Here is a 20769-nt window from a genome sequence, read left to right on the forward strand (position 1 = left end):
TCTGCAGTCTAAGCTTTTGAAAACACACTCACTCACACATGCACACACACACACGCGCGTGCGCACACACACACCATAATAGCAGCAAGAAAAGCTTCTTTTTATTCAAAAGTGTAGCACTCCTTTTATGATACTTGTTATGTACTATTGCCATCTAAAGCTTACTCCCTTAATGCTGATTGGATATTTTTGCTGAGGCATGTAGCAGTGAAGCATGAAGCAGTATTTTCCATCTATTGACATATCAAAAGGTAGCTTATCGGATCATCTTAGTTCGCCATTTTTCTTGCGACACGGGTACATTCTTTGGTCGACTAGTCCTTGTTCCTTCGGGGAGGGGCCTTTCTTGTTACATGTCGTATCCTCGCAACCACCTATTACAACAAGCTTTCTTTCAAAGTTCTATGTTTAGTAATTCTCAGTGATTCTGCTTCCACCCTCTTCGATGTTTAATATTCTGTCTATATGTTTATATAAGTTACTTGGAGCTGCTGCAATGGGAGGTAGGTCTCATGTAAAGATTAAGAGCCCTAGCACAGAGATACCAGGCATAAGGAAGTGTTTGGTATCAGTTATAACTGTGTTGAAAACTCTCTGTGAGCACGTAGATCTCACATTAGGACTTAAATAAAAACGTAAGAGTCAACAGAAATAATCCAACAATACTTAAACCTGGTTGCTTTATGTTTCTTTTGGAGAGTTCAAATTATTTATTCAGAAGTGAGAGTTCCTTTACAATAGCTCACTCCTAAACCTTCTGTTGAGATTTAAGTCTTTATTTAATAAACTTTAATAGGATAGAGAATAGCATTTGCTGCTCTTTAGTCTTGGTGAGCTCTGCTTTCTAACTTGCTGCGGATCAGACAGTTTTGTTTGGTTTCAGGCTAAAAGATTAAGTTTTCTATCCACAAGTGTCTCTAGGATGTTTTGGGTTTGGTTGGTTTTTTGTGAGGCTGCTTCAGCCTATGGCTTTTAGCAATAACAGGTGATGCACTTGAGTGAGGGCAATCCCAGGCATGTATACAGTCTGAGAGAGGAACTCCTTGAGAGCAGCCCTGCTGAGAAGGGCTTAGAGGTCCTGGAAGGTGAAAGTCTTAACATGAGCCAGCAGCGTGTGCTTGCAGCCCAGAAGGCCAACAGTATCCTGAGCAGCATCAAAAGAGTAGTGGCTAACAGGGCAAGGGAGGGGATTGTCTGTCTCTACTCAGCCCTTGTGAGGCCCCATCTGGAGTACTGTGTCCAGGCCTGGGACCCCCAGCATGAGAACGATGTGGAGCTTTTGGAGAGGGTCTAGAGAAGGGCTGTGAGGATGACCGGAGGGCTGGAGCACCTCTCCTATGGAGGCAGAGGGAGCTGGTCTTCTTCAGTCTGGAGAAGAGAAGTCTGTGGTGAGACCTCATTGTGGGCTTCCAGTATTTAAAGGGAGATTGTAAACAGGAAAGAAATGAACTTTTTACTTAGGTAGATAGTGATAGGACAAGGGGGAATGGTTTTAAACTAAAGGAGGAGAGATTTAGGTTAGGTGTCGGGGGAATTTTTTCACAGTAACCTTATTATTATTATTTTTTTTTTAACAGTAAGACTTTCAAGTTAAGTTGGCCAAGACTCAACTGATTTCTTTTTTTTCTTTTTCAGGGTGTTTTCTGTTTAGACATTTTTCTATGTAATACACAGTAATCTACTACTTGATTACAGGAAGACCTTTATTTTTCTCAGCTCAGTCATAACTATGTTCATCAAGCTGGCCTGTTCTGGCATTAATCTTTCTTTCTCTATTTATGTACATCTTGAATTTCGGTATTAACTGAAGTGGTCAGCTTGAATGCAAGAACTTAGCTGCAATGAAGTGAAACTGCCTTTGTCTGAGGAGCTTCTTTGCAGCTGCATCCTTGTGTTTATAGTATGGGGAACTGTGCAAGTACATGTTTGAGAACTGATACCCTGAATAATTGTGTGAGTTTTGAACTTCCTGATGAGAAATGTTAAGGCAGCTATCATGGAAGATTTTATTGTTCCTTAATTTGGTGTCAAAATATTGCTGCTGATCTTAATGGATGTAGAAGGTGGCTGCAGTGAATAACAAAAGCCTCTGTTATAAACCAACATACTGAATTTTTCAAGCAGGCCTTTAACATAGCAAAGCTGTCTGCTAGAGATCTGCCCCTAAAAAACATAATGTTGTCTGGCTTTGGGCAGAGTAGGTCTTAGGAATATATTAATAATTAATAAATTAACAATAAATTGGCTGAAATTGGCCTATTCTTTTTGCAAGGCCCTATTCCAAGAGATAACAAAAACTTTCTGCATCTTTTCTTTCCCTGAGGTACGAGTCAGAAAGTTTTAATTAAGGCAGATTCTTTAATTTGACAACTGCTGTCAATGCAGAGATGTTTGTTCTTTTTCTTCCTGCCATTTTTTGAAAGACAAGCTGATACTGTTGCCTACTTTATTTTTTTTTTAGTCTGGATTAAATGATACGAGTGCAGTTCAGTTAATGTATATATACAACTGTGGTCATTCTGCATCACTTGGGTCAGTCATGTGTGTATTCCTGGTCAACACTGTATGCCTGGAAAAGAGCGTAAAGAACAGGGAAGGCAGGTAGATAATGATTTTGATTCAGTATATTTTCTTAGTATCCAGCAATTTATGACTTAACACTGGAGCTAAAGGTGTTCCTTTGTATTTAATAATCTGCAGATTTTCTATTCAGAAGCTGTCTGATTGTTCTTGCAGGTAGGCTTTTAGAGATTACAGTGTTGCATCCTGCTGCAGCCTGCTCCATAGTTTAACTGTACGTTGTAGGAAGAAGTATTTGTTGTGGGTCTGGCAGAAAATGACCTTATTTAAAGCTCCTTACTTCTTGTACTGGAAGAGAAAGGAATAGTTGTTTCCTAAGTCACTATCGTTTGCAAGCTGATGTTTAAAAACAAACAAACAAACAAAAAAAAACATGAGGGGGGAAGTAATGATCTTCTTCCCCCCCCCCCCCCCCTCTATTTAGCTGAAATGCTTTTGATCCAAATAATAAAAAAAAAATAGTTGGTAGGTTTTATCTTGTCTATAATTTTGTGAATTTGAAAAATTATGAAGTTTGCCGCTATCAATGGTCCTATATAGACCTTTAAAGCTCTTTATGGATGTTTACTTGGGAGAAGTGGGAAGAGGAAATTCGGAGGAAAGGCTGTAAAATTTCACATTACAGAAACTTGGTATTGCAATTATTTTAATAGTGTCTTAATTCTAACTGAAATTCTAATAAATGATTGAGAGGGTTTTTGTTTGTTTTTAACTCAGTCAATACTGAGTTTTCCTTTGGTGATTAGTGGGTTTGGGCTGGAATTTGAGCAAGATTAACCAAATAACAAACCCTGCTAGAGTGAATGTAATAAATGCTCATACGTACTCTGTTTAATTGTGTCACATTAGGATTACTTATCATTTTAAAATTTTCTATTCTTTATAGGATGGGATGAATATGTGCATGTTTATGCAAAATACCTTAACCAGACTTATGAGGTAATATATTTTCTTTACCCTTCTTTTTAAGTAATTATAATGATTGAAATTTGTTTTGGCTAGCTCTTTAATGAGATGTCTAAGCATGTAATTTTGAATCCCAGTGCTTGTACTTGCGTATGTTATTCAGGTAAGTATTTGTGGAGTTAAATTAAACATTGACAGTTTGTATTGTTAGTCTTTCCAGAGATTGGAACATAAAAAAAAAAAAACTGTAAGTTTATATGTGGAGGGCCAGGAGATAACTAGAGTTAAGGAAATCACAGTCTTCGAAGTATCTGAAGCTGATTTCTGTAAATCACTAGGAATCAGTTGTTCTTAACAAACAAGCAGAGCCAGCTTATACAGCCTACGCAGGTAACATTTATCTAACGTATTTATTTAATCTTCCCACTTCATAAGAAGAATGTATTCAGTTCTACCATCTGGTACTTCTGTTGTTTTTGTTTTTTTCTTTCCTTTAGATTTAGTTTCTTTTAAGAAATCACATTGCTATTGCGTTAATGTATAGTAGGTTCCATTTTTTGTCTGCTCAGGCCCCTGAAAAGATAATTAGTTTGTGTTTTCAAGTAGTATATATGAGAAAGTGTTGTGAGCTAACTTTGTTCAGTAAAACTGCCCTGGAGACTTATTATTACTAATACTGTATTGTAAGGAATCCTCGGGATCAGAATTAGCATCCATTTCTATAAGTTGGCCTCAGTATAATCAGGATTGATGTGGCAAAGCAAAGAGGAAGAAGACGTATGAAGATTAAGACCTCACCTCAGGGGTCTTGACTTAGAGTGTATTGCACTGTATTCCATTTGTAGTTCAGGTGGAGCACTTAATTGCTGTCTGGCCAAATCTATCTTACAGGGGATCAATCTCCATCAGAGAGAGCTGAGGCTAACTGTGCTCCTGAAGGAGGTGCCTCAAATGGATGAGATGAGTGTGGATGTAGGATACTTGGACCATATCTTCTGGTTCCCCATAGACCATAGGAATAATTAGATTTATTTCTTCTAGTGGGTTCCCTTGTGTGATTTATTATGTAAAGTGTACTGCAGTAAGTGGCCTTGGGCTGTAAGAAATTGTTGGTGCTTCTGTTAAAGTAGAAATAAAACCAAATACGCGACTGTGGTTGGGAAGGCTGACTTCTGAGTGTATTTTTAACACTGTGCAGTGAGTTAAATGTTTCTTCGTAGTAAAAGATGAAACACCTTTACCAGCATGAAAAGTCTAGAACTGACTGGTTATCTTCATTTCTTAGAGTACTTGGCTTATCCGAAGTCAGTCACTGTTTGAGTTTCACAATTAGAGAGGGTTTTCTCCCTATGTACTCTTCCTTACCTCTGTCCTTTAAATTACCTTGAATGTGACTGAATACAGCACCATCAAAGGTAGCAGGTTGTTGCCATCCTCAAAGGACAGTTTTGTCCTGCAAAAGAAGTTCTGCTGGTTGAAATGGTAGCACTGAGGTTTGAAGAAGCTGCTGAAGTTGTTACGCTGAATCTCATTATGTTTAGATAACCCAGCTGGGCAGTTCTTAAGGTCCTTGTCTACTGCTCTATGTACTGTACTGAGTTAGCGTTTAGTCTTCTGTTGCTGTCCTTCTTGCAGGTAATCTTCTCAGGTACAGTCTGTAGCATATATTTTTCCATAACATATTACATGATCTGCTTTGCTGTGATTCTGTTAGCTATTTCTGTCTTGCTGCTTCATCATGAGATCCCGTATAAATTGTGGAATAATCATTTCAGTGTAAGTGGAATTGGTATTGTGCTGATTATCTGCAAAGATATAGTTGTTTGAATAAGATGGAATAGTATGTTTTTCTGAGCTTTTACTATTGGGATAGTTTGTCTGAATCCTTATCATTTCTAGAACTTAACACATGAATTTTGCTCACAAAACTCTTTTGAATAGGTTGCCATTGATCAGCATTGCACTAGTCCAAGGAAAAGCTCTTGGAGGAGGAGCAGAACTTACCACAGCATGTGATTTCAGGTAAGACTAAGTTTGAGTAGTCACCACATTGTGTTGATGATTTAATGACTGTACCTATGAAATATAGGAAGCGTTACATGCTGCTTTTTCTTGGAGTCATGTCCATGAATTCCAAGGCATTAAGAATTTGGCCTGTTTCCTCGGTCAGTAAACTTCAGGAAACTCCATCTTTTGGTGTGATAGTACAGAGGAAAGGTGTTTTAGTGCTGAGTTATACAGTTAAAATGACTGTGTAAAAACAAGAGCAATTGAGCAACTCTCACTGAGCTGTCACTCTCACTATAGCCTCTGTATTGCAGCATTATAAATACTTGGTAAAAGGTGTCTTGTTTGACAACTGTAGTGTTGGCTGGAATGCACCTCAGAATCCTCTACGAGTTTACTGACAGAAAGTGGACCGTGTTATCCGTAAAGAAGAGTTTAAGGAATGTGAGCATAATGAAATGGAATCTTTTGGCTTTCTAAAATATATACTTTTTACTCTTACTCCAGCGATGTTGTTTGACATACTGTATAAATGTAATCATTGTCAAGTAGCTCTTATTTGCATAAGTGAGCAGCTGCAATTCCTCTGATGTGCTGCCATAATTTTCGCTATAACTACAGTTGTTGAATAATTTTCCACTGCTTTCTAACACACTCATCCAGTGCAACTAAATAATAGCAATTCAGAAGCAGCAAATGGGACTTAATTAATAACAGAAACAAGCTAGGGAAACATACTGTATGCTGTTATTGCTCCTGAATTTGAGGATTTCATACTTGGCAGCAAAATCCTGGTTCTTTTGAGGACTGTGAGTAGATACTAGTGGAATAGAAATTCTGTCTTGAATCAGTAGATGCCAAAAGAGGAACCTGAGAACAAACCAGAGAAGTTTGTTTTCTTCCTTGAATAAACTGGTCAGAGAGAATAAGTGAGTTGTGGCTGCTTTTGATTCTAAATTTTCTACTCTACTATTTTTTTTCCACAGTCAAACCACCAAAATGCTTGGTCCTGGCCTGAAAAGCTTTCTTATGTTTATCCATGCCAGTTTGTAATGCAGTAATTATATTGGTGTTGTTGAAGTGATTCACTTGAACCAAAATGGCTTATATGCCTTCTTAGAAATGTGCTCTGGTGGCATGAAATAATCTCTGCTGAAGTAGAAACGTGGACAAATTCAATTTTAAAATAGCTGATGTGGTTTAAGATATTACTGGTGTTAATAGACTGTTCTTCCAGTGGCAGTTCTTGTGGTTGATTGTCTCTTACTCAATTTTCCACTAGCTCTCATTTAAGACCTTTAGGGAGGTCTTGCATGAACTTTGGCACATTTATTGCTGATGTAAGGGCAATGATGAGAAGAGAAAGCATCTTAGGTTATTCCACCTTCTGTCTGGAAGAGGATGTCTTCTCAGGACATCTTCTTCAATCTTAGCTTGCTTATGGATTGTTCCAGCATGTCTCTCCATAAGAAGCAAGATCCTTTTAAGATCATAAACACTCAATTTGTTTTTTAAGTCATTCTCTAGACAAGTGTAAGGTAATTAAAATCTTTTCAGACTTTTTTCTGATATGAAAATTAGGAAGATGAAGCTTCTGCCACTATAATTATCTCACTTGTGTATTTCTGTAAATCTGAGCAATGTAAAACCATGCATGTATCAAACTTGCTTGGGCAGTGAAGCTTTTTAGTAGTTTCAAGAGATCTAGGCTTTTTTCAGTGTGCCACTGCTGTATATTTTCTCTTCTGAATCTGTGAAGGCAGCTGGGGGATTCTGCTGCCAAAACGCCAGTGTATGTTGTAGTTCTGCTAAACACTGCAACCATTTCAGTGAAATACACAAGTGACTGTGATGTTGAAGCTTTCGCCTGATTCAGGGATGCAATTTTACAAAAAAGTGAAACTAATTCTGTATGTGGAAACCTGAAGTAAGTCATGTTTTTGCAGAATGCATGAAGTTAAGGAGTGTGGAGTTTGCAGATTGGTTAAGGAATTTGAGCAAGACTTACAGAGGGGGCAATAAACTAATGATTAGGAATGGGGCAGAAATAGTTTGATAATGAATCCATCTGTACAATTAGTAGAACATGGTAATCTCTGAGCATATTCATATCAACAGTCTAGTGGCCAATAGCCAGAACAACCAATTTTGCATTCTCAATTGTCCTATCTTTGATTTCATACTGATGCCTTTGAGAAATCTCACTGGGAATCTGTCTAGGTCTTTTAGACACTTGTACATCTGTGAAAATCTGGCTGTAACTCTCTTGGCAGATGGACTTCACCGTACCTGAGCGTGTTTGAAAAATACACTTCCCTGGAACCTCCCTTTTTCTTCTCTAGTGCTACTGTAACCAGGATAGACCCATTGCAGTTCCACACGAATCAGATGTGAAAGGGGATATCTTCAGGCAGAGGGCAAAAGTAAAAAGACAAAAAGTCTTGAGGTGGAACGGATGTTGCAGAGTTGAATCACAAAGGGCCAATTTCATTGTTCTTGCTTGTGCTTAGCAGTATTTTACCTTGTAAAAAGCACCAATGATTTAAAGAAGCATTTGCTTTCTGAGCAGTCTCTTGCTGTCTATAGGAATGACAGGATCAAGCTTTTAATAAGGGAAGAAGCTTATACTGGTAGTACTGTGTTGATACCACATTGGCCTTGCTGTATTTAATCAGATGTTTTCTATATTTTTGTGAAACATGTAAGCATGCTTAATATTTTAAGGTGATAGGTGTGTTCCATTAAACACATAAGAAATGCACTGAAATACAGTACTGTTGAATAGCTTTCACTGTTTGTGTTCTTGTAATGATTTGTTTTTGTACTTCTACAAGCATGCATAAAATGGAATTTATACAAAATGACATGAGTAGAAGAGTACAGCCACTATACAAATGTGGGCCCACTTTGACTTCTCAGTTGTAGGCACTCGTCCTTTTATTAGTTTGGAGTTCATTTGTTGCTCCTTTAAAACAAGAAAACAAAAAATAACTCACCAAAACAAAAAAGAGCGCCTCAGTACTGGGCAGAGCATGGTATGAATGTTACAGTGTTATGGGAGGGAATTGACACATTCATGAGTTCTTGCAAAATCCAGGCTGACTTCACCACACGTGGCTCCATAAAAAAACATTGCTGCACATTGTCAGGAACAGAATCAGTAGCTAAATCTAAGAATGTGTTCTCACAACTCTAGGTGCTTGCTGTATGCCACCAAACACTTGTTTAGCTATATTAAAGTTCCCTCTCACATTTATATGTGTGAGTGTGTGTATACATCCACACATAAAACACCCTTCAAATCAGTTGGCAGTTTCAGAATTTCATTGCAGTCATGCATCGCTTCACATTTTTAGAACCCTGGGAGGTTTCTGAGTACAATTTTCTGATGAATTTTCAGAGCAATGGATTATAGAAGCAGGCTATGTGAAACATTTAAAACTAAGAATGCTGTTCTTATTTTTGACCTTGAACATTTCACATCTCGTTAAGTAATCACAGCACTACTAGAAAGGGATTTGAGAACCTGTACATTTATGGTTTTGTATTGCTTTTTCTTTATTACCAATTTTTAATTGGATTTGGAATCTCGTGTGTTTACAGTCTTTCACACAAAGGATTTTTTTATGTACAGTCTACAATTCAAATTGACCACTGATTTTACTGGAAATGTAAGTAACAGCAACTTAACATGAATTTGAGTTGAAGTTTTCTTTTTGAGGTCTTTTTTTTTTTTTGTAGAGATTTACTTCATTCCATTCTTTTTTTTTTTTTTTGGGAGGCCAAACCATCTTATTATGAATGAGTGAGATTTTTGTTTTCAGCATGTACTTGCCTTTAGACCACTAACGCTATGCAGCCCTATGTCCTTTCTGTATACAGCTAATTCTTTACTGTGCAGGAATATTAGAGATAGCCCAGACAGCAAAAAACTAGATAAGACATTTTAGGGAATGCAGAGTTGGATGCATGCTAACTCCTGCTGAGACACCAGGCTGTCATTCCGCTGTAGGGAAGCATTCTAGGTTCAAGAAGAATTAGTTTAGGAAGAGTAGAAATGCATGGAAATCATCCATTATGGTTGCATCTGTTAAATGACTCATCTCCAGTGCAGATAAACAGCCTCCGGGTATTTGACACTCTGCTGCTGGTTTTCACTGTCAAAATAATCTTCTTTTCCTTATTTTTAATATCAGATACCTCCACAAGTTGATTAATGTAAAGTCTGAGAAGCACTTACATATTCAAGTCTGCTGACTATGAGGTGCAGTTATGCTGAGCTGTGATTTCAAAAAAAAAAAAAAAAAAGGGCAAACTGACTGAACAGTTCACCTTGATGGAGGAGGAGGAGGGTGTCCCTGCTGCTCTTCTCAACTCACTGCTTACTCATGTGCCAAGCACCACTGAAAATGCCTGTATGAGTCAATTATCAAACCTAAAAGTAGCAGGCTAGATTTTTTTTTGTTTGTTTGTTTCTGTAGTGAGTTAGTGATTTGCAGAAAGCTAGATATGGCTAGAACCAATGTAAAGGTGGAACGAGGTGTCCAGGAGAGGATGGGAATACAATCTTTTGGCTTTAGGGAGCTGTTAGATTTGCCTCAGTTTTGCCCTGTTGAAAGAATATAAACAGAAGCACTCTTCCTCTTTAACACTCGGGGTAGCAATATAGTTGACATTGTAGATAGATACCTGAAGGATAGTTGTTCATGTCTGAGTTACAGTTCAATGAAGTGACCAAATAGTCCCCAAATGACTCAATCTCCTTGTTTGGTTGTTGTTGTTTTTTTAAATCAAATGTAAGGAGGTATTGCTGAATTAATCTTATTTCTTTGTAAACGTTGCCCTCACAATTTGTAACTTCCAGTCTTCTCCTTTATCCTCTCTTTTTCCCTCTAATCCAAAGCAGCCTGATATTGTAGTGAAGATTTGGAGCACTACTGGCTGGACCTCTGTGTTTCTGTTACTTCCTGACTTATCTAAAATCGTGTAAAACAAGAATGCAGACTCTTTGAACTTGTAAATGTGGGTAGATTCAGCTTCCCCCTTCCTCCTGGATTCTATAGTTTGTAAGAAACGAGTTGTTACTGCTGTAACTCATCAGTTACAGTAAGAGATAAATAAAACTTTAAATTCTTACATTAAATAAATTCCTATTTTCCTTAAATTGTTCTATGTTTTAAGAACCTATGGTTGAACATACCACCAGTTAACGATCTGAAGCTGTCTGCACTTTGCCATCAATATAGCTAATCTTTCATATTAAAAAGCTAAAAGTTGGAGAAGCTAGGCTACTGTTTGTGATGTTGTAGTTTAGTGTTAAAGTCTCCCCTCTTTCTAAGCCTGAGATATGCCCTTGTGACACCGCTCTCCCAACTCCAAAAAAAAAAAAAAAGCTCTGAAATCATACAATAGCTGGAAAGCTTGAAACAGCCACTGTGATCATTTAAAAAAAATTGGGTTCAGATCATTAGTGTGGTATCCTGACAAAACGGCAACAATGTGTTATAATTTAATCACCAGTGATATTAAATGATTTTGTTGCTGTAGTCAGAAATTGCTGCATAGGATGTGCAAATTCAGCATCAGTAGCACTGCACTCAGAGCTGAATTTTACCGTATCTTGTTCCCTTCGATTTTGCAAAAGTTTCTTAGTGTGAAGTCATGACAGTTTTTAAATCCCTCAGTGCTGAGGGTTGCAGAAATGTGATATATCAGACACATCCTAAAGTATTAAAGCAGTTCAGACCTTGTAACTCTTAGGGTTGATGTTAAGAAATGTTGTTACTTTCCAGTCAGCTGAGTTCAGTAGAACAAAGTGAATTTTGCCTGTTTGACATTTCAGATGCCAATCTCTGAGCCAGATTTTTGAAAAGGTCTCCCTCCCCTTTTATATATCAGCAGCAGAGGTGAGTAAAGAACATGCCCCTGAAATGTTCCTGCTTTAAGAAGCTTTTGAGTTTGGTCCAGGAGAATTTTGTTTGGCTTTCATTGGTCTTGATAAACATGTATGACAGAAATAACAGTTTGGGAAACTGAGGTTATTAATATAGGTTATTAATATGCTGAAAAGAAATGTTGCCTATAAATGGCTGTTTCTCATTGAAAAGATCTTGTGAAATATTACTGTGGATCTTTTCTAATAGAATTTTTTTCTCCAGTCAAAAAGGCATATCTGCTGTTGAAAGCCTTTATTTGAATGAAATCCAAACAGCTCTCGATACTTTTTCAGAAGACAAGATTCATGTAACATTTTAGGTTTCTAGCATGAGTAATTCTTGTGAGCCTTGTTTTGGCTTTCACTCGTGTTTTGAGGTTTTGGCAGCCTGTGAAGAATAGCTGAAACCTGCTTCATGAGCAAGACTAAAGGCCTGTGTCAAGATGGAAACTACTCTGGAAATAATTGTGTGATAATGGAGGCTGCAGTGTAAGTGTGGCTAGGACCCTCTGAGCTGACTCCAGGGCAACAGAAGTAAGTCATATCTGGGAATTAGAAGAGGAGGAGAGTCTTAGTAGGAGAGGCATCAGTACTTAAAACAAGGGAGGGAGAATGCAGTGGAACCCACAGTATATACTATACAGCTATAGTACAGCTGCAGGGAGGGAAAAAGCAACCCAAGCACCAATTTTGTATAGTGGGGCTTCAGTCCCACGTTGTGGTTCTGGTGATTTGTGGTAGGTTATCAGAGTTCATACAGCACACTTCAGTGGAGTTACAGCCCCTGGTATAGCTATCTTATAGCTATTTTATATCTATAGCTATTTTATTTTGTCTCTTCCATGTGCTTTTACAACATGCTGTGAGCCTTGCACGCTTTCTTAAAACTTTTCAAAGTCTCCTGCTGCTTTCTTGGTCTTCTGAGCTACCTTGAATGCTCAGGCATGAGAATGAGGATGAGGGGCTAGTTCCACATCTCATAGAACTTTTCCATCACATTGTAACCTGTAACAGGGCCACACAATGTCTGCATGTAGCATGTGGTGGTAGTCAGCATGACCTGCTGCTCTAGAGCTGAGCAGCCTGGCCAGCCCTCTGCTTGTGCCCCAGCACTTCTGGGGTGTGGGAACCACTTCCAAGCCTGGAAAATAGATTGATTCCTTTGAAGTTAGGTCAAATAATTTTCCGTCCTGACAGTTTTTTGAAAAATGACGGGGAAAAAAGAAGAAAAAATCTCTTTTTAGCTTCCTTTCCTGCTGCTTGTGGAGTTTTAATCAGTCATGCTTTTTTGGGTGCCTATTTCTTGTGCTGTGATCTGTCATCTAATTTGATTTTTTGTTCCTGTTACAGAATGAAAGTCTCTGTAATTTCCAATATTCAGCTTCATTTATACCTTTTAGATCAAATATAATTTTTTTATAGCACACTTTTCTCTTTTCTCTGTGAAGCCACAGGCAAGAAAGTGTCAGCCTGAGGTTACGAAAAAAAAAACCACATCTAAAACCCTTAATCCACAACTGCTAGGTGAACCTTCATCCTTAGCTGACTTTTGGGAGACTCTGGTTCAGAAGGTGATTGGAAGAGCCATCAGTATGGATTGCGGCAAGTATTACAATGAGCATCACCTGCAGAAGACTTTTAGGTGGCCCTACCTACCCTTCCTTGATGAGGCTGATTTATTTTTTTCTTCCGTAATCTCTCTCAAATTGACGGTCTTTCTGGCTCTGTTTTACCCACTCACCTCTGATCAGGGAACTGTTTCAGAAATAAAACTTCTTCCGTGTTCCAGTCATTCTTATGCAGTCATGTTCTGGACTGGTTTTAGTCTGGTTTAAATCCTGTTATTCAGTGGATCTTTTCCTAGTAATAGTATTATTTTTGTGCTTCTTCCTTTGAAATTAGTAATGTCTTTAAGTTGGCTTTGTTCTTTTTGGAGCCCACCTTCCATTGAGTGCCTCAAAGTTTGGGCAACAGACGGTGGAATTATCCTTACCTCAAACTCTTTATTCTTGGAAACCATATTCCTCCTGAAATGGCTTCTGCCTATTCAGCATTTTCAACTTCATTGTCTCTGTATTCCATCTCTGCTTGAATTTTTTGTTGCCTCTAGCTCTTCTTTTGATACTGTGCCTTCCTTTTTTTGACCCACAACTCCACTTTTCGGAATTTTATCATATACCAAGTAAATCTCTACATTTAGATGAAAATACAACGTTGTAAGGATAGGCAGCAGCAGATACAGTTGCTTTAAACTCAAGAAGGGTAGTGGTCGCAATCCAGTAATAAAGAAAAAATTGCTTACCCCTTTCTGAGGATCAGGGCTTGCTAACACTCCAAAGGAGGCAATCTCCAGGTAGAAATGCTTCCTTTGCAGCTGCCAGCCCTTAAATGAGGTTAGGGAGGGGTAGACCCATGGTCTGCTCCTTCTGGTCACACAGGTGAATTGCTTGCTCCTTTGCCCCCCGGGCTGGCTGTGCCCCTTCGCCAGGTGCTCAGTCGCTGGTTCAGGCTGTGACCTAATGGTTCCCGTACAGATGTTATTATCTTTTCCACATCTTACTTGACTCTGAGTTGATGTGAGAAAGCATGATAGGGTCATGGTTAGAAATGGTTAAGTTTCCCCATAAACGTGCTTCTCATTGTAAAGTCCATCAGCTCTGGGAAGTGGACTCAGGTTCCCTAGCTGACTCAGAAGTGTTAGCTCTGGCTCAAGATAACACATCTGTAACTAGGAGTCTATTTCTGGGTCCAGGTTTTGACCCTAATTCTTAGGGTTCTGGAAGATGCATTGGAAAAATCTGACTGGAGGACAGCAACAAAGTTAAAGGCAACGCATGCTAGGGAGATATGAGATGTTTTCTCTTGGGCTCCTTTATGTGAACATTGAGCAGGGGAAAGTGGGTACACTAAGAGTGTTACAGAGTAATTCAGGAACTATAAATAACATTCTGTATCATCTGTAAGGCAGTTTGAAAAGAGCTGTAAGAAAAGTGAGCTCTTGTGCTGGTGGGATTTGTTATGCTGGCCTTAAACCTACTCCTTTGACACTGAGTTTTAGAAAATACCTAGCACTGTCTGTACTTGGGAGAATTTTTTTTATTTTGGTTCTTGAATGTAATTTTAATGTATTTAAATCTCAAGTAAAGAAGATGTGTTTGTGGCTTTTTTAATCCCTGAAAGGATTTGAGAGGACTGACTGGATCTATATCTTTCCATTGCATTCCTGTAGTGAAGAGTACAGGTTAATGTTTATGAGCAGGAGAGATGATTCATGTGCACGGTGTCCTGTGACCTTAGTGAAATTTGGGATTGCAGACTAACATTTTGCCATTGTACATGCACAAGGGAAATGATTTCTCCAAACTCTTTCAAACCATTTTCTCTTTATTTTTATGTTCTCTAGCGGTTACCATTTAGGTATCTGTCAAGAGTATATTTATGACAAAAGAATTTTCAGAAAGAGCAAAGATATGAGAGTTTGTTTTCATGATGTCAGTCTGCATGGACTGTCATGGCTAATTCCGTTGTTTTGTCAGTTTTACAGTATTTTCACTTTGGAAGTCTTGCTTCATGTTACCACTGCTCTGAAGCAGCTATTGCTGTGATGCTTTTAATTGTTATATTCTTTCTCTGTGTTGGACAGAAACATGAGAGGCTCTCTGTGAGACAAGATATGGGAGAGGACCAGGGAGAATTAATACTAGTAAGTTGTGCTGGAAGAGCACCGAGCAATTATGGCTGACTGATTGCATTGTTAGTTTGAAAAATCTGCTAAATATAATTAGCAACGAGTCATTCATTAAGTTTATAATGGGGGCCTTTTGATCCCTTGAAAGCCTGTCTGATTAAGTGAAACTGAAGGACAGATGAAATTATGACTAACTATTCTCAGGATGAATCCATTTATTAGTATTTTCAGAGAAGTTGGATGTTTTCTTGGTGATTGTGGGTGTAGCTGAATTTCAGAAAAATCTTTAGCTGTTTTATGTAGATAATCCCTTTACAGAGTACCTGGATAATTGTTTGGGGGTGTAGTGATAAAGAGACCCTGCACTATATAGGCAGAGATGGATTAATTACTCTCGCTCGCTTTTTGGAGGAGATAGTCTTATTCTTGAGGGTTTAATTTTAACAGCATCTGTCAGGAAAGCTGAAATAAGGACAGGAAACTACTCATCATCAGCTTTGCTGGCTACCTAAATTGTTTTAGTATTATACTGCATATTTCTTCTGCAGAACATTCTTCCTGCAGTACCTTGCTACTTCAGGATGCATTTTTGATTGCGAAAATGACTTGTTAATTTGACTGCTGTTTTAGTGTGCATTTCATAGAATCATGGAATAGTTCTGGTTGGAAAAGACCTCTAAGATCATCAAGTCCAACCATTTCTATAATAACCGTGGAAAGCTTATGTGTAAGAATATGGAACAAAGCTAAAACTAGGTGGGTTTTTTCATTAAAAATGAAACTGATAAAAGTATTCCTAGCCTTTCTAATAAGATTTATAGTCCTAAGAATATTTTGAGAGACTAAATACTTATTCAAGACAGGTTGTCACTAATAGAATACAATATTACAATTTAATTGCAGTGTATTAAATTTCCAAGTTAGGTCTCCATTGGCATGAACTGAGCCTTCACTTTAGTAAGTACTGTTATATCAGGCTTTGTGTAGCTTTGCGAAGATGTGAAGGCAGTGGTTCATATTCAAGCCTTATTTTCAAGAGTATACTCAGAAATTGCTTTTGTTGTTAAAAGATTCTGGAGGAGGTAGGCATGAGTTTTATGGCAAACTGCCACAGAACTTTTGTATACAAGGCCTTCAGAATTTGACTTTGTAGTGTCCTAATGCTAAGAACATTCTGCAGTTTCTTGCATGCGTTAACTTCTGTACGTCCATGGTGGGGAGGGCAGAGTTTAGATACGTCAGCTAGGAAGGTATGTGGTATCTGGAATATTGTTCTGACCCTGAGATTTGACATGCAGATATCAGAAGTTGATTGAGCGTGAGATCACTTGCAGGGCCATCCCCCTGCTAAAGAAAATGGGGAGAAGGCACAAACCGCAGTTACGTGCTGCTACGTGAACCATTCAAGGTAGCATGCAGTGGTAGCAGTGGTTGACTGCTTCTGTGGTAGCCTTGCCCAAGTTTCAGGCCAGCTGCACTGATTGTAGGTTTGCTTGGCCCTTTTGTGGCTATAGTAAAAGCTTTGTTCTGTTGTTGGCTGAAGGCCCTTTTGCACACTTGCATCTCCTCAGGCACAGATGGACTCTAGTTCTAATGTGCCAAGATGGACAGTATGGGAGATTCCATCTACTCAGATCCTGTAGTTTGTACTGCACTGTAGGGACCCATGGCAGTGCTTTTTCCTCCTGAAAGAAACATATGGTGGCATCCACCTGCCCGCTTTTACCTCATCTGAAGTTGTGTTTTTCAGTCGTCTACTTCAAAGCTATTTTCTTTGCAAAGCCAGAGAAGTAGTGTGCTGTCTGGAAGATAATACTTGATTTATGTGGTGTGAGGAACCAAGCTGAAGTAAGAGACTTGTGTTCCCAAATCAGGGCTTTTGTTACACAGATAGAGGAACTGGTAGTTTATTTCTTACTCTGATGCTATAAATTCAATAGTCACGGTTCTCCCTTACTTTATTTTTACTTATTGCTCAAAAAAAAAAACCCTTAGTTGGCTAAAAGCACCCTATCTATTGCACATCTTTAGCAGCATTTTGCGCACTAAGAGCAGTGCTCTTTTTTCTTTTTCTTTTTTTTTTTTTTGGTGGGTTTTGCATGCATCTTCAAGAGGAGAAGGGGAAGGAAGTCAGAATATGGATGTTACTGGTCTAAATGTCTGCTGCCTGAGTCACAGACACATGCTGCAAGGACCCACCATCAACACTGGGATCTCCTGTGCCACTTGAGATGATGAAGAAGTGTAAGGAAGGTGGAGTGAGACTATGAGGCACAATGTGCAGGTGAGATGATGGGACAGGGATTATATTTTGAGTGATGGGAAGCTGCAGTAGAATAAGGGAAGAAGTGGCCAATGGACTCAGGGCTTTCAAGCTCACTTATAGCTCAGTGTAGATTTAAGAGCTGCTGCATCTGCTGATGGTCCTGGTGGTACTCACCAAGCAAAGGTACAAAATTGTGAACTAATGACTCATGAGCTTTTATCCCTTGCAGGCAAGGTCCTCAAGTTTTAATGCCCATCTGGCAAAACAGTTTCCATTTGCGTGATTAACACCATCCACAGGCAATGTAATGTCTGACCTCTAACAAATTCTAGAACTTACGCTTCCCAGCAGTGTTTCTTTTAAAAAGCTTCTTTGGCGACCTGTCAGCATTGCACAGTTGTTTCTTAATTTAACAAGAGTTGATTAAGCTGACGGCATATTGATCAACATGTTAGAAAAAATACAGACATCGGGAATGTTGCTGAATTGCGTATCAACTTTGTGCTTCTGTTGTTTGCTGGTTAAAACACAAGTTCAGTGATTGCCTTGATTCCTGTTCAGTGATTCCTTGATTACCTTCTTTCTGTTACAATTTTCCTGATTTTTTTTTTCTTTAATGTCTTTCTGTGCTTAAAATACTTGTGCACGTGGTTTGGATTGTTGTCTGAAAGCTTTTGATGTCAGTACTGCATTCTTGCTGGTTTCACAGAGTACTGAGCATCCTAAGGCCTTTGACTCTGTTTTTAGTCAGTACTTTGTAGAAACAAACAATCACGTTATATATTTACCAAAACTTAGAGAGTTATTACACAGAGTTACCAAAATGTGTGGAAGAAGTTAGCTAGCACATTCGGTCAGAGAACCTATATGACCCAAAGGCCTATTATTTGTGTTGGCTGAAGTTCTGAGAGCAAGTGGTGGGAGGCCAAAGTATTTGTGGGAGAGTTGAAAGTCAGCTCCTGCAGTTCTGGCTGCCTTCTCCAGGACAACTGTAGCTGAGAACCAGGTGCTGCAGCCCTGTGTGATACTGGCTGCCTCCCTCCTTGATGTGTCAGTGTCAGGCCAGATCATAGGAGAGGACTGGAAGTAAGGATCTGTGTCCTTATGTGACACCGAGAATCAAGCAGGGGTGGGAAAGAAATCCAGATTGCTGACAGCATGTTTAACATTTTAGGCATCCTTTTTTTCCATCATGGCATTCAGAAGCATAGTGGCAGAAACTTGTAAAATGCATAGTGTGGTATTTGTCATCAGTGCCTTTGCTTTGTCAGAATGCTGAATTTAATTCAAACCCAAGAAGTTCAGTAAATGAGGAAACGAGGGCCAGCACAGACTGTAAAACAGTCTGTATTCTACCCAAGGAGCTGATTATACCTATTGGAACAGTTCAGTAACAACAGAAGTGCTATAAAAAGCAGATTTGAAAAACTTAGATAATATATTTATGTTTGCATTACACTTTCAGCCTTCATTGTGTATGCTCTAGCTTCAAGTAGCTGGAAGGTGCATTAGTGCAGGAAGCATCACTCTTAGCTCAAAAGGAGTGCTGCCTTTAAGGAAGCAAGCGTGCCTGCTCAAGGATGGGGCTCATTTGGCTGCCTTGGTAGTGGCAAACATGGAGTTCTTCTCACATGCATTCTCAGTGATGCAATGTGACAGTTTGTGGCCACAACAAGATGTCAGTGAAGGAATCCTATCAAGGATGGAGGGTTTGTAACATTTAGTGGATCTGAGAATACTTTAAAATACACAGCAGGAACATTTGTTGCAGCTCATTTGCTTCAGGTGACAAACCCCAAATTGGATGCGGCCCCTGGTAGCTGTGCTCTCTTCCTAGAGGTGCTGTAGTGTTTGTAAAATGGAATTATAATGTTCTTAGGGAAGGTTTATGCTGCTCTTTGGTGCTTCTCTTACCTTAACTTTTCTTTGGTGTTTTAAGATGCAGGGATTTCACTGCTCTGAAGGATGTTTCTCTGCATCTGAAGTCCTTCAGTTACATTGTATACAAATCATGTTTGATAAATGTTTTTTCAGTATTGTCATGCAATAGATTTTCATTTTTCTTAGGACAGGGAAGGCATGTGTCCAGGAGCCTTCGACCTTCCCCTGGGATATAGGAGACCCAGATTTTAATTCTCTTGACCTGGAAGACAAATACAGGCAAACCAAGTCACATCAGAGACTCATTTTGTATTCATCTCCTGTTGTGTTTCAGACAGGGCCAGTAATAGATGAATAAGCTATAAACAGCTCAAGAATAGAATGGTGCTTCTGTCTTCTGTTTTTTGATGTCTGCAGCTTTGTGTTTAGTAGTGTTTGATATACTTTTTGTTACATAAATTCGTCTAACGTTAGATCAGATCTGTCATGTTTCAGAAGATAGACTCAACTCCTTTCATAAAATAAAAAGGGAAATACTTATGCAAGGCTGCAGCTGGTGACGTTTTGAGGCTGGTTCCAGGCTAGCTTAGCAGCAATCTTTGCCTTTTGGAATGTGCAAAATCTGTGTACAAGTCTCCTTTGCTTCCCCGAGCAGGATTGGAATTGTGCAGAGTAACTAAACAGAGTGTGATGGGCGGTTTCTAAAAGTAGTGGCATAGCTTAGGAGAGGATTCATAGTTGAAAAGCCAGAAAAACCACTGACACCCTTCTTAAGTTTGAAGGCAGCCAGAGACTACATTTACACCTTCTGTTGACCACTTAGTGTTCTCTGAGGAGTTTGTTGAAAGGTGCATTATATGGAGAGGTGAATCCCTGTGCGAGTCTGGAACTTGCAGCCGGACAACTCATTTTCCTTTCAACTCGTTTGGTTCCATTTTCTCTGAAGAAGGTGACAACTGAGCAGGGTCACATATTCTTTCCCACGCAATAAATTCTTTTTCTCTTGATGGTACTGAGGGATTGGCTATACTTCTAATGTAAAACTTGACTTTTTGTGTGAACTTCCAACTGTGTTGACAGAACTTACCAGATGAATCCACGCACTTTCCTACAGTGTATTCACTGACATGTCTGTCCCTAAGGCCCGAACCCAAGTGCCTAGACAATCTCAGATTCAACAAACATGGCACCATCTTACTGATCCATTGTGGCTGTGATATGAGGCTGCCTACGGATTGTCTAGCATCATGTGACTCGCTGTGTATGGCCACTTCTTTTTTTTAATGCTTCACATTGCTCGGTGTAGCTAGAACTAAGCCCTTAATAATGTTTTCATTATTGCTTTCCCAGTGGGACATTGGGTGTCAGCAAATTGCAAAGCTGCACCAAGCAAGAAAGGAATTTTAGAATACTTGGAGAATTTGAAGAGGAGAGACCTGAACTCCCTGGGATTTGCTGTATTTGGGAAGCACTTGCTCATGTTAGCTAAAAGCCGTTCTTCCCCTG

The 20769-nt window shown here is 39.0% G+C and overlaps 1 protein-coding gene across 15 annotated transcripts in view; it reads left to right on the forward strand.

Moving 5' to 3' along the window:
• Positions 1 to 20769, forward strand: part of ECHDC1 (ethylmalonyl-CoA decarboxylase 1) — a 38116-nt gene that overhangs the window by 15577 nt on the left and 1770 nt on the right. For 12 of the 15 annotated variants that reach the window (XM_021390847.1, XM_021390849.1, XM_021390848.1 and 9 more), the window contains 2 exons: positions 3467 to 3519; positions 5428 to 5508. In XM_021390847.1, coding sequence (XP_021246522.1) covers positions 3467 to 3519; positions 5428 to 5508 — 134 coding nt within the window. Of the gene's footprint in view, positions 1 to 59; positions 504 to 3466; positions 3520 to 5427; positions 5509 to 11335; positions 11400 to 15071; positions 15132 to 17228; positions 17401 to 20769 lie in introns of those variants that run through there. The other 3 variants (XM_021390852.1, XM_021390853.1, XM_021390856.1) reach the window with 3 other exon arrangements.

Source organism: Numida meleagris, chromosome 3 (assembly GCF_002078875.1).
Source record: "Numida meleagris isolate 19003 breed g44 Domestic line chromosome 3, NumMel1.0, whole genome shotgun sequence".
NCBI classification, from domain to species: domain Eukaryota; kingdom Metazoa; phylum Chordata; class Aves; order Galliformes; family Numididae; genus Numida; species Numida meleagris.